At 39.9% G+C, this 14,150-nt stretch overlaps 1 protein-coding gene across 2 annotated transcripts in view; it reads right to left on the reverse strand.

Annotated features, from left to right (window-relative positions):
• ITGB3 (integrin subunit beta 3) overlaps positions 1–14,150 on the reverse strand; it is a 1,138,779-nt gene that overhangs the window by 951,592 nt on the left and 173,037 nt on the right. For both annotated transcript variants that reach the window (XM_044055223.1, XM_044055225.1), the window contains exon 2: positions 8,084–8,169. In XM_044055223.1, the coding sequence (XP_043911158.1) occupies positions 8,084–8,169 (86 nt within the window). The remainder of the gene's footprint in view (positions 1–8,083; positions 8,170–14,150) is intronic.

Below are 14,150 nucleotides of genomic sequence, written 5' to 3' on the forward strand. Positions count from 1 at the left end.
AAATTGCCCAATTCTCTTGGTGCATAGCATACCTCTCAATTGTCCAGAATGTCCAGATTTTTGCCTCATATTTTTGGTCTGCATCTGATCCTCATAAAACTTAAGGTTTTCTGGTAAATCAGTGAGGAATGAACCAACTAAATAATGTCATACTGTTGCGTTGTAGGCTTCATATCCTTCAGAAAATGCATGCTAACACAAAATCCTGTTATTCTAGCAACTTTCTAAGCTTAGCAATGTAATGTTTAAAATCTGTCCCTATTTTTGTAAAGATGTTCCCCAGAATATTTGAATTTAGTGTTGCAAAGCATGTTCCACATGTAGGGCACAGGGATTAGTGTAGGGCTGTAGGCCTACACATAGGCTGCAATTTAAATGTCCAGGTTTAGGTCGTGTAACAAAATGGTCACCTTGGACTAACAAAACATGTAGGGTCTCTAATCTGACTCTTCCAGTCTCTACGTATGACACATCCAAGGTCACAGCAATCAACGAAAAATAGAACAAGTGCAGTTCCCTTTTCTATAAGCTGCACTGACCTCAAGATAGCACACACAGAGACTGGGGTGAGTTTGGGCACAGCTGCCAAACTACAAGGTGCAGACAGCATAACCCTTGAGAAGAAACACTTTACACTTCAGTCTCCAATTCACAAGTGCCAGTTATGTGAGAGGAGCTAGATCATGTGATTGGTAGGACAGGTTTCAGGAAATGTACCACGCTATCTTATTGTAGATCCCTTGCACTTTTAAGCCAGGCAGATTTAAATTAAAACACTGCTGTTTTCTCCTTAATACAACTGTCATAGCCACACTGATAAAAGGACATTTGCTGCACTCTGCTTATCCAGTTATCAGAATAAGGTGATAAATAGAATCAGTTAACGTGACTGACCGCTTTACAAATCAACTACATTTGCAGAAGCAGTCACCACAGCTAACAGTTTCTTTTTTGCCAAGCACAGGATGTATTGTGGAGTTTGAACATTTACCACAAGTACTCTAAAACAGAAATAGTACATATCTAAAACAGACTAACATGTTTCTTTAAGCTGTTACCAAACCTCTATGTCACCATTTATCTAGTCCGGTCTTTTAACATAGAGGAGGTTACAAGTTGCTGCACTTAAAAAACTGTGACTCTGAAATCACACGGTTCTTCTGGGTGACCCTTTAAAACCAGGCAGATGTATCTGGTGGATATACCTGGTTAATAAATGACTAAATTATCAAGTGCCTTAGAGGAAAGCCTATGTATTCCCTTTCCGGAATGGATGACAACAGTAAATTGATGTGGGACTACGGACATTGTGGAAATGGCTAATTTGGACTTTACCATGGCACTTACCACATTAACATAATGCATGCAATATTCAAGTGGATGGAAGGTGTCATTCTGGGTAAAATGTCAGTTATATAGCAGAGCACCATGTGTGAAGGGAAAATGGTGCCTACTGTGTGGGAAGGAAGAGGTACTAGTGGTTCACACAGGGGTCAATATAAGGACCAATCCTCTTTAATATCTTTGTTAAGTAGCATTTCAGATGGGTTAAAAGGGGAAACTATGCCTCCTCACAGAAGACAATAAGATCTACAAAACAATGGATGGAATGGGAAGGTGTGTAGAGAATGAAACTAGATCTGACCCAGTTACAAAGATAGCTTAATATATGGAAAATTAGGATTAACTGGGAGGGAAATGCAAAATGGTGCACATAAGAAAATTACATCTAAGGAAAGACAATACACTGGGAGTGAAATTCTGTCAATAATTGATGTGCAAGGAGCCTGAGCAGTAATTATTTTTGAAGACTTGCATAAGGGATGGGAAGGATGGCCAGAGAATTTTGGGATGCACATAGACAAGCATCAGCAGCACAAACTGGGATACTATTAATCTGCCATATGAAGAGCTACTCAGGCACCATGTAAAGATGCATTGGCAGTTGTGCAGGTGCCTTCTGTACACAGTCACCTGACTAAGGATGCTCAGATGAAGGATACTAAGGTGGTACAAGAACTGTACCAAAAGTCTTATGAAGAACTGCAGATATTCACTTGAAGAAAGCAGTAAATCAAGACACATACTTTCAAGTATCTTAAATGAACCAATACAAGTTCTACAGGCAGCATGTTTAGGTTAAATTACGCATGAAGAAAGAGATGCCATATAAAAATAAAGAGAGGATAGTTTAAAATGGGACACCAATTGAATACTTCAAGGTAGTATGAGTCAATAAAAACAAAAAAGCGGAACAAAAGCAGAACCAAGTACCACTAAAACACAAAACTCTGCCTTTGGAACACCAGTTAGCAAAAATAAGTAGTCCATAGGTATAATCCCAAATTCTTTAATAAATCACAGCAAGGAAAACACAACAGTTTAGCGCTTTCATTCAAACACCTTGAACTTCATCAGTTCTGATGAACTTAAAGAATTTGGGATTACACCCACAGACTACTTATTCCTGCTAACTGGTGTTCCAAAGGCAGTGTTTTGTGTTTTAGTGGTGCGAGTCAAACAAACATAAAGCAGTAGCACACCAGAGGAGAGGAACTAGGAAGAATGCTGCTTACATCATGAGTACACGTTAGACTGCAATTGGAATCATTTTGATCATAATCATAATCAAATTCCTTTTTTCCATTTTCTACATGGGATCAGAGTGTCACATGACCGGTCACTACCTCTCTCAATTCAGTGTCGCTCCCCTACCTTCTTCAACAGTCATGCCTGACTGCTGCAGGTCTTATCTCATGCAATCCAACCTTCTCCTTGCTGGACATCCTTGTTTCCTCTTGCCTTCTTCCTTCCTCTACCAAATATTCTTCACCAAATCATCTTTGGTTTTCCTGCACATGTGCTCAAACCACTGAAATCTGCCCTTTTTGACCATCTTTGAAACGGGAACAACTCTGGCTTCTGCTCTGATGTCATCATTCCTTCATCTCTCCCACAGTATCCATCCTGTCACACATCTCAAGCACTTCATCTCCATCACCTCAGTCTTCCTCAGCTGCTCTACCTTCACTGCCCAGGTTTCTGTACCATGCAGAAGTACTAGTCACAACACTGTTTTTTCACCTACCTTTTCAGAGTCTTTGGCATTCTTCTGTCACACACTCTCCCAGCTGGTTGCAATCCCTCCGACTCTAGGTTTGACCGCCTCATTCAGACAACCCTTAAAGCCTCCTCATTCAGACTTCCCTTCTTTTCAACCACCTCTCCAAGATACCTGAAACTGTTAACTTGTTTCACTATTTTCTCTTCCATCTCATTTTTCAGCTTCTTCTAATTTCCCCCATTTACTGCCACGACGACTGTCTTGTTTGCACTCAGTTCATCCCATATGCCTTCAGTTTTACATTCCATCCCCCTCTCAGTTGCCACTTTGTCTGCATGCAGCAGCTTTGCTGATCTTTATTTACTCTGACTTTCTTCCCTGCTAATGTAGTCCACCACCAACCCTGATGTACAACCAGTCCCACTGAGAACCTCTCTGTGAATCCAAACACTGTTTGTACTAGTGTAATTGGGTCCTTGTGCATAACCAGCACTAATTCTATCCATGTTTCCATAACTTCAAACCATTTCAGGACTTCCCAAATCAACTTTCTTTGTATGTTCTCATATGCTTTCTCCAAATCTAGGAATGGCCAAGTTAGACTCTTTCCTCATCTCTAGCTTCTTCTCCACTACCTGTTTCGCTGCAAACATCAGGTCGGTTATGCTGCATCCTGATCTGAATCTGAACTGCTCATCTCCCATCTTACTTTCTACTACTCTGCATATTTGTTTATCAAGCACCCTCTCCAGCATCTTCATGCAGTATGACTACAGGTAGATAAAAAGGAAGAATTGGTAGGTACAAGCAATTACCATCTGCTTCAGCTTTTCATTTTTCTCTGTACTCACCAAGTCAAATACTTCCATGAGAGCTTCAGGCTCATCAGACTTGAACATTTATGGTGGAGAATCCCATCGAGTCACATGTTGGATAACTGCAGACTACTTTCTTCCGTAACATGGGGCACTAGATCATTGTGAACATGTTTTTTGTGAATGACATATCATGTCTCACAGTGTTCTAGAGCTACATAACAGGGTGTGAAGGGTTTAATGACTGTAACCCTGTTGCTACTGCACTGATAAGATATAAAATGATGTGTCCATCCCTAGTTCCAGTGTGATCCCCTGATGACAGATTGCTCCCAAACACCCATAAACAGAGCCTTCTCTCACAAAAGATTGACAATGCAACTCTCTGACACATCACTCTGCACTGCACTGACAAAATCCCACCCTCCTTTACTTACATATACCAACTTCATGGTCACACAACTACAGGGAAAGGAGAAGGATCCTAAATTATGAAATAAACTGTACTCACTGAGTGGCATTTTGCAGTCTAAGCCCCAAAAATGCAAACACATTTAAGAAATATAACTGGAAATAAGAACTGGATCAGGGACTGAAACTAAAGGCACATCAACTATTTTAAACTTTCTAGCATCCAGTGCAGATTAATTGCCTTTGGACAGGCATCATTCTGCTCAATGTATCCAAAATCAGATACCTGCATGGGCCTGAAGGACAAGGATGATCGAATCCTCCTATAGTCAAATAGTGCAGCTAGCTTTTGTTCTCTTTTTATGTTTGCTGCTTAGCTCACTAGGTTTAGGCCTGTAGTCTGACAAATAGCACTCAGAACCATTCTCCAATGAGCATAGTTTTTCAGACTGAAATGTTTTCCAAATTCTCAGATATGTGCCACTAATGTACAGTCAGTGACTTATAGTCCATGATTATATATCATAGGATTAGAATGACATATACTTGAGACTTGAACCAGCTTCCTTTAACATACAGTAGTCCACAACTGGCCATGAAGGACAGAACATTTTGTCACCTACATAGGTTCATAGGTATGTACTAGACTAGCTGCCATTGTGGACTTTTTAAGTCTAGCCAATTTCTCTTCCAAAGGTGAGAATCAAACCCAGTACCTTGTGTGTGTGTGTGTGTGTGTGTGTGTGTGTGTGTGTGTGTGTGTGTGTTTGTGTGTGTGTGTGTGTATGTGTGTGAGGTAAACACCTTACCCATTGTACCAACCCCCAAACAGCTCTGATCTTCTCAATTAGGGTGTGTTTGGGGGTGATACATATGTGGGTAAGGAAGAAGATCACCACAGTGTCAATAGCACATGTGACAGAATGATCATGGAGGTACGGAGTAAGAAGAAGGGGCTGTACAGGTACAGTCTCAAGGTAGAAGGAACAGTGGAGAACTGGGTCAAATAGCTATGATTCTGGAGCCTGTATTCCCAACCAGAATTGACTGAGGCCTTTTGCTTAAAAAATCAGTATCTGAAAACTACATTGAATCTTTTTACTATTTTTTGCAGCTGAAATGACTGAAAGTACAAAAGGGTAAATTATATTTTGCCTGTTAAAGATGGTGAACTGGAGTTGGATTATAAATTGTCCTAGAGCCAGACAGAATTAATAGATCTATAAATGCTTTGCTTCTGGCCCTTAGCATAAAAAAGTGCAAGTCATTGCATCCCATTGTTATGCACCTTACTTGATCCTCTTCCCTACCCTGATACGTATCACCCCCAAAACACACCCTAATTGAGAAAAGCAGATCTGTAAGTGACAAAATGTTCCACTACCCTTTGTGATCATTTGCTGACTACTGTATGTTAAAGTAAGATGTTTCAAGTCTCAGAATTAGTCTCATTTGTATGCATCGTTCCAACTATGTGATATATAACCGTGGACTGTTTTCAATATAAAACTAACTGATATAAAGCAGTACAAGACATGCAAACAGCATTTCTTGCGGGCGTCACAGCTCTCCACAATCCCTCAAGTAGACAACTGTGTCCCCAAATATTGTAAATATCACTAAGTTTGTCCCACACTGGGGAGATGACATTTCTCCACTTCAGTAATTACCCTTAACATCAACAGTGACCATTAGATACGGACACAAAGCAAAATGTAGTCACATACTCATCAGCTACATACAAAATAAAACTTCCTACATATTAATAACGTTGCCATATCATATGTTTTCATATCCCATAAATCTTCTAGCAGCCAAATGCCTAACTTGTCCTAAAAAAAACAATTCCCTGTCAGCAGCACTAACTTTCCATTTGTCAAAAGTTTCACTTAGCAGGTTTGACAGATGGTCAAAATGTATCAGTGTAAAACATGCATGTAACATAAATTCAGTAGCACTACTGTGACTAAAGTGCTACTAGTCAGAGCAAGCTCAAACAGTTGTTCACTCATGAACAAAATGCACACTGTAAAGTCAAGCAAGATGAGAGAACATGAAAAAAACACAATACATTCAGTGGAGATCTACAGAAACTTTATGAGTGGTCTTAAGTTTGGGACTAGAATTCAGTACAATATTTTTGGGTCTTGCCCTACCATTATTGATTTCTGTCTGCCCACCTAATGACCACCATACACCCATTTATTCATCTACACATTACCTTTCTATGGAGATGAAGGTTGGGCATTAGGGCACCCAAGCTATCCGAGAGACACACAAAAGATGCCATGGGAATATGTTCTGGCTCCCCATTTACTTGATTCTACTTCTAGAAGGGCTATTCCTTTGGTCTCTAACACATCAGAAAGCCTGTTGTAGTAAGACAAATTATTCCCATTAAGAAAATAATGTGTGCAATGAAATATTAGCAAGCCTCAGGCTATTGACTGCTTAATCCATTTGCCTTTCCCCCACAGGATGGGAACACAACAAACATAACTGTGCATTCTGCAGTATCCAGACACCTTCAGCAACTACATTATGTTTGTTGATAGCAGAATGAAATAGCTGGCCTACATAGTCAGCCATTTAACTACATTACATTCCAGCCATAACCCCATCACCCTTTACCTACCCATCTCATATCTCCCAGGATTTTGTCTCACTATCCATTCCAGAAGTCTACTTAATGGTCCCACAACTCTCTCTGTCAAATAGTACTTCTACAGATCTAGGGTGCAACATGATCTAAAGATCTGCTGCTTGTGCCCCCTTCCTTCTCCTCGCTAATAAGGATGATCCACTTCAAATCTTTCTATGTATACAAAACAAAGACACAACCTACTGACTTAACAGTAATGGCTCCACATCACAGCTCAATTGCCGATGTTCAGTCCTGACCTCAGGTCAGTGTCTTTGAGGAGTTTTGAATGTTCTCCTTATGTTTGCACATTTTTTCTCCTCATATTCTTATGATGCCCTACTTTCTAAAAGCATGCTGTTTGACTGCCTACTCTAAAATACATGTTCACACACATACATGTGTGTGTGTGTGTGTGTGTGTGTGTGTGTGTGTGTGTGTGTGTGTGTGTGTGTGTGTGTGTGTGTATGTATACTCCATTCTACAGTCTCTTCCAGCACTCAGTGGGCACAAGCTGTAACACAAGACATCAACACACTTACAGATTCACGTAGCCTTCCCCCCTGCTTCTTCTAGTTTCTAGTTAGAAGTGCCTCTAGTGTGTTTAACTTCTGCTCATACTGTTGAACACACATTGTGTTTATGATATTATCCTGGACCTGTTCCATCTGCCACACATTTACATTCTAGAAGCTTGAACTGATGTGATGACTCTGCCAAGCACCCAGTTCATCTGCATGCATCTGGATCAGAAAAGTTGATAATATGACAGTCTTTTTTTTATTCAAATATTTTATTAAATTTCCCATGAAAAATAGACAAGAAATGGCAACTGTATTCTCTTTCTAAGATAACATATTAACAAAGTAAAAACTATTTAAATATGTACATAGGCCTGAAGCAGAACTGCAGATCACATGTAAAATACACAAGTTCTTTAATGTGAATATGACAATCTTGATTCAAACTGTGTGAACTGGACAGTCACTTAATCTGTCCAGAGTTCCTGGTTTACATATGAAGAAGGACACCTTCTTAACTAACAGAGTGAGAGAGCAGTTCCCTGTCAATAAACAGCACAACAGAATGTAATTACTGTCTTCCTGTCCTTACCCTTTTCAACATATAGATTAAAAATGATTAAATCTCTACCTGCTGGGAGCACCAGGCACAGCTAGGGTGTACGGCTAGGCAGTCTCGACAGGAGCTCACTCCTCTGGTTGTACAAATGTTTAACCCTGCAAAGAAAAATTAAAACTGTTAAGGGTTGTTTTAAGGTAAATAGCTCAGATAGTTATGTAAAACAGCAGTCAGTAAGTGACAGTTTCTGAGACTATCTAAACTGTGAATGATGAAGGAATTTGTTAAAACACTGTTTCCATTCATGCTGCACATAAGGTAGAAACTATTTTACCTGCAAAATAATTCTAATTTTTCTTCAAAAGCTACACAACTTTGATCTCTTTTAATAGGCAAAAAATGCTAAACTATGGTTTTTGCTAGAATGAACCTGATGTGGGTGCAACAAATGAATTGATAAGAAGGTAAAGCAGCAACAAAACATTCAACAGGCATTTAAGTCAACTGTTACATGGCAGCAAGTGGCATGCGTTTAACACAACTGAATGTAAAATTATTATCTGACACACCTCCCAAGAATGCTCTATTACTTATTATGGTATGCATGGATTACTACATGATTCACAGTGATAGCAGCAAAATACATCAATGGATTAAAAAACAAAAGCAGCAGAAAAGATCAAAATAATAGAAACAGGCTGCTGTACAAGTGCAAATAGAAAAATTAAAAACTTGAAAGAGTGTGGGGAAAATGTGTTCAGTAATATGCCCTAAACTTTTCAACAATATAATGTGCTGTTTCTGGCTCTGTAAATAATTGTTTTTAATTGACTGCACACAAAGTCAGATTCTTGAACACACGCCAACTCTGCAGTGTAAAAGGCCCGACAAAATGTGAAGGGGTGGGTTACAGGATAGTAGGTGGGGTGCAGCCAGGATAACTGTAGCACAAGATGGCCGCTACCATAAGCCAAACCTGTTATCAAATATAGTGCTAATGCAGTGTCATTCTTAGGAAGAATCATTATGCATTTCACGAGCAAATTTCTGGCATGTTTGAATCTTGGCATTGGCTTTCTGTGCTGTAGGTATATGTAAGAGGTAAAAGAGGTGAGTGAGTGAGTATAGATAAATGACTCACTAACAGGACAACTTTTGGGAAAGGGGATCAGTGTCTAGCAATTACTGACAATTACTGACAGCAAAGGAGGTGGTTGAGGTCAGAGCATCAAATGCTGACAAAAGGAGAGGAAATAGGGAACTGCTAAAAGGAGAAGATGGGAGGTTGGGATGGGCTACATTTACAGATGAAATAAAGATGTGGACCTCTTTCATAAATGGGATGCATAGAAATCAGGGGATGGACAAACAATCATTATTGCCAGGCTAGGCAAATGTATAACAGATGCTTTTAATGCTGGAGACCAAGAACAGTTGCTGTCATTTGGGCCACTGCAAAATGTTGCCACTGAAAAAGTGGTTAGGTGGTTGTATGTCAGGTTGCAGGGCAACATTGCTGGCACAAGGCTGGCGGGCAGCATGTAATCAAAGTTTTTCTGGTGTACTCTTCCAAACCTGCCACTCATGGAGCTTGAGTCTAAGAACTGCACACCTACAACTGCCATACCTACTTAATGATATCTTGTATGCCCTTAGCATAGCAAACGTGGAAGTGTGCATAGTTCAAAGTAGGTTCATGGTTGGGGCTACTGCTCATGACTGGCACAAGCTCAGCATAACTTTGGCTTATGATACTTGCAAGGGGTTAAAAAATTCCACCCATATTTTGGTGATCGGGACACTTACCACTGTCTTTACCTGTCAGTAGGCTGCACTTTGAACTATACAAGTTTTATGACTTTTTTATGAAAAGTAAGTATTCTTAATTTATTACACTGTGCTGATGAGCAAAGCTGTGCTGCGTCACCTCTGCATTGAAATGCCAAAACGTCAACAAGCTAATTTATATAAATCAGTAACGTGCCACTTTACAGAAGAAAACAGCAACAATTTAAGCTTAAAAATTTTAAAATTGAGCTGTAGAAGTGCTTGCTTACTGCTCAGTGTTGCTACAAACACTAACTCTGATGGCTATCTGGTTTTATAAGTCCACCAGACTTTCTTCCCACATGTTTAATATTTCACTGCCAATGTAAACAGTTGTGGACTGATTTGCCTTAGAATGCTGTTACACTGTTGACACATTCATCATATTCTTATGGTGAAGCAGAGAAAGCAGTATGGCTCAGCTGTCTGACTGCTGGAATTTAAGACCGGGTATATTGCTGATGCCCTCTAAATAGCATTCTCCCTCTTTTTTTAATATATACATACAGACATACACATCTATGCGTGTGTGTGTGTGTGTGTGTGTGTGTGTGTGTGTGTGTGTGTGTGTGTGTGTGTGTGTGTGTGTGTATGTGTGTGTCTGTAAGAGTTCTGGTGTAGTTAGCTAATAATGCACCTGGTGCCATCTTCTGATCTGGAGTATATCCAAAAGTAAATAAATAAATAAAAGAAAAAAAAAGCTCTACTCCTGATGAGAAGAACAAGGGAAAAAACATGTTTTTCTTTTTTAAACTATACTAGACTACTTGGTACAAAGTGAGCAAGTAGTTGCTATAGTTTATACCACACATGGATCTCTACAGAACTCAGCTTTGACCCCAAATACAACACCAACAGTTTAATGCTGGTATTCATATAAGTATTGAGTCTGACCTATTGCGGCACCTAATACTTTGCACCCAAGGTGGTAGCCCCCTTTACCCCAAACTAGATATGAATGCCACTGTGTGTGTGTGTGTGTGTGTGTTTGTGTATGTACATATGTGTACATACATATACACACACATGTAAATGTGTGTGTGTGTGTGTGTGTGTGTGTGTGTGTGTGTGTGTGTGTGTGTGCACTTCGAATATCCTGTCTATCTATATCTATCTGTCTATAGTATGTGTATATCCACACAAATATATGCACACATCTGTACACACACATACACACACACACACACACTGTATGCATGCAAGCATATAACTACATGTATATAATCTGGAAAAGTGGTATATTAGGAGACATTGAATGAAAATAGAGTAATAAACTAAAATGATACCATGCAACAGAAGTCTAGAATTCATTATGTAGGAAAGTATTACAAACTCACACCTGTTGCGTATGCCTGACTTATCTGGTGCCTATGTTCTGAACAGCAAACATGTCTTGGCAATGTTTTGGTATGTAAAAGACATGATTTGTACCTGATGAACTGAGGGGCACCAAGTAACTACTGTAATGTGTTTTGTTCAATACCCGGAAATAATTTTACAATTCCTGTCTCCTACCTAAATTCTTCTGAAAATACAATAAATCCAACTTCTTCAAGACTGCAAGGCTTACACACTTTAGTAAAAGCACAACCAATTCCACCATGTCTGCAATTTGCATTTTCTGTTTATCCCATTTGTGGGGTGATGGTGACCCTTAATCACACCTAAAAATTCTAAAGGCAGTAATTGCTAAAGCTTGGTTTAAGTGTTCAGACAGCACTCCCTTCATGCCTATGTTTTGCACCCACCATTCCTTTGGACCTAATGGCAACTCTTTTGTTACGGTCCACATCACCTCTACACAGATACCCAGATGGCCACAAGTGGAACTCATTCAGCTCCAAATCACACTAAACATGACCAACTATCAGTTTTTAGACACCCTCTATGTCCCCTAAAATCATTTAAGGTTCCTAAATGTACCTAATGTGCTCTCTATAGGCAAGAACTCCATTATTTTAGGACATTTTAATTAAGTAATCTTCAATAAAATGAAGCACCTGTACCTCCAATGTAGGATATGCCCAAACGTTCTTAGACTTAATAAACAAAAACTCCCTGGACCACATTATTAAGAAACCCATTACAGGACATAATACCACTGATCTGTTCCTTTGGAATATGGCTTCTTTGTGTACTATTCCCCTGGTATCTCCTTCCTCGGTTAATTTGGATCATAAACTAATGACTATCGCCTTCAAATCTCTACACCCAATGAAAACAATATCTCAGAACTCAAGGATTTCAGATGTAGTAATCTCATCAAGTTCTATGACAAAAGTTATAAAATTCACTCATAGCAGTATCAACCCAAATACTGCCACAGAAGGCAGCTTCACAAAGGAGTTCTATGCCCACTTGGATAAATACATACAATAGGTTGTCTCAACCAGTTCTAAATATAACTAAAAATGTAAAAACAATTCATCCTGGTGGTCCGGTCCACCAACATAAACTCTTCAACAAAAGAAACAAAAAACTCCTTAAATGTATACATCAGATCAAAAGACCCTAATATCAAGAATACCATCAGAAAATTGACTAAAAACTTGAACAATACTATTAGGCATACTAAAGTAGCCCATGAGCTTAGGTTAGCATCTGAAGTTAAGGGCAATTGCAAATCCTTCATTAACTGTTAGGAGACTAAGAAATAAAGCTCGGCATTTCTCTGATCTTACTCATAATGGTGCTACCTACTCTGAATCAGAAGACATTGCAAACATAACAGCAAAGCTTTATTTACTTATTTGTGAGTTGCATTGCATCTGTTTTGTCTTCTCCTTTTTCACTGCGATGTACTCACCTGTACCTCAAAATGGTCACTTATGATCAGTGAACCACCTTGGTAAATAAATATCATAGGTTCATAGGTTGGTACTAGGTTATCGGCCCTAGGGCTTATACAAGCCTAGCCATAACAATTCCCTGGCTATTTCTTCCCACAGTATTCAGTCTGCATTTCACTTTGGGGGCAACTATCCAAAGCCTGCTTATCCCTGAATCTCTCAGTTAATGGTAACACATACACTGAGCCGGTGGACATAGCTAACCTGCTAGCCAACAGGTTTGGTGAAAACTTCACTCCTCCGTCCCTGCCACACGTACTTCATGACATCCCTACCACCTGTCTCCTACTTTGTATCCCTAAAAAGCAGGTCATAAGCACCTGCTCTAAAGCCAAAAACACAGTATTAATGGGACCTGATAACATCACAGGCTGTGTCCTACATGGGCTCAAACAAGAATTATCATCACCATTGGCTACTCTTTTCAATCATAGGTTCATTGATTAGTACTAAGCTAACTGCCCTTGTGAGCCATTTTAAGCCTAGCCAGTTATCCCTTGTGAGACTCAAACCCTGCACCTTGTGCTTGTAAGGCAAACACCTTAACCATTAGGCCACCCAGAGTCTAAGCACTGGCTTTATCCCAGCTGAATGGAAAACACCCACCATTATCCCCCTGCACAAAGGTAGTGCTTCTACTGACCCCGGGAACTTCAGACCTATTAGCCTGACTAGCCTTATATGCAAGGCCATGGAGAGAATCACTATGGACCTTATCAACAAAGATATAGGTAATCTCCAAACACTAGATCCTACCCAGTTTGGATTTGGCAAGGGGAGATAATGCTTGTTAAGCCTGGTGGACTTCTTTGAGTCATAAGGGCCCTGGATGAGGGGAAATCTGTGCATACAGCCTACCTAGACCTGGCTAAGACATGTGACACTATCCCTCACTCAGCTGTCATTGACAAACTCTCCCAGCTAGACATCAACCCTTACATCATAAGTTGGGTTGCAGAATGGCTCTCTGATAGAACCCATACAGTCAAAATAGGGGACTCCACCTCCAACAGCAGACCCATTATCAGTGGTGTTCCACAGGGATCAGTCCTGGGATCTCTACTGTTTGGAATCTATTTCTCTGAAGTACAAGCTAAAACTAAGAGACTGTGCTGACAAAGTTTGCTGATGACTGCAAACTGGGTGCGGTCAAAGAATCTCCAATGTGAGCATCTTTCAAGAAGGTCTTACGTAAACAAGTGATTGATGCCAAAGTCATGGCCTCAAACTCAATGCAAAAAAATGTATTATCATCCTTTTTGGCAAGAGTGATATTCCTGCAAATTACCACATCAATGGCAATACCCTAAGTACGCACTCAATGGTGAGACATCTGGGCACTCAGGTTGACAGCAACCTTGCCTTTGATCACCATGTCTCCAGAGTGGTAAGAAGGGCACTCTGTGTGGCTCACCATATAAGTAAGGGCATTGCCTCTTGAAAAAGTGAAGTTATCACCTCCC

This window comes from Protopterus annectens, chromosome 13.part0, assembly GCF_019279795.1.
Source record: "Protopterus annectens isolate FY-2018-M chromosome 13.part0, PAN1.0, whole genome shotgun sequence".
Lineage (NCBI taxonomy): Eukaryota > Metazoa > Chordata > Ceratodontiformes > Protopteridae > Protopterus > Protopterus annectens.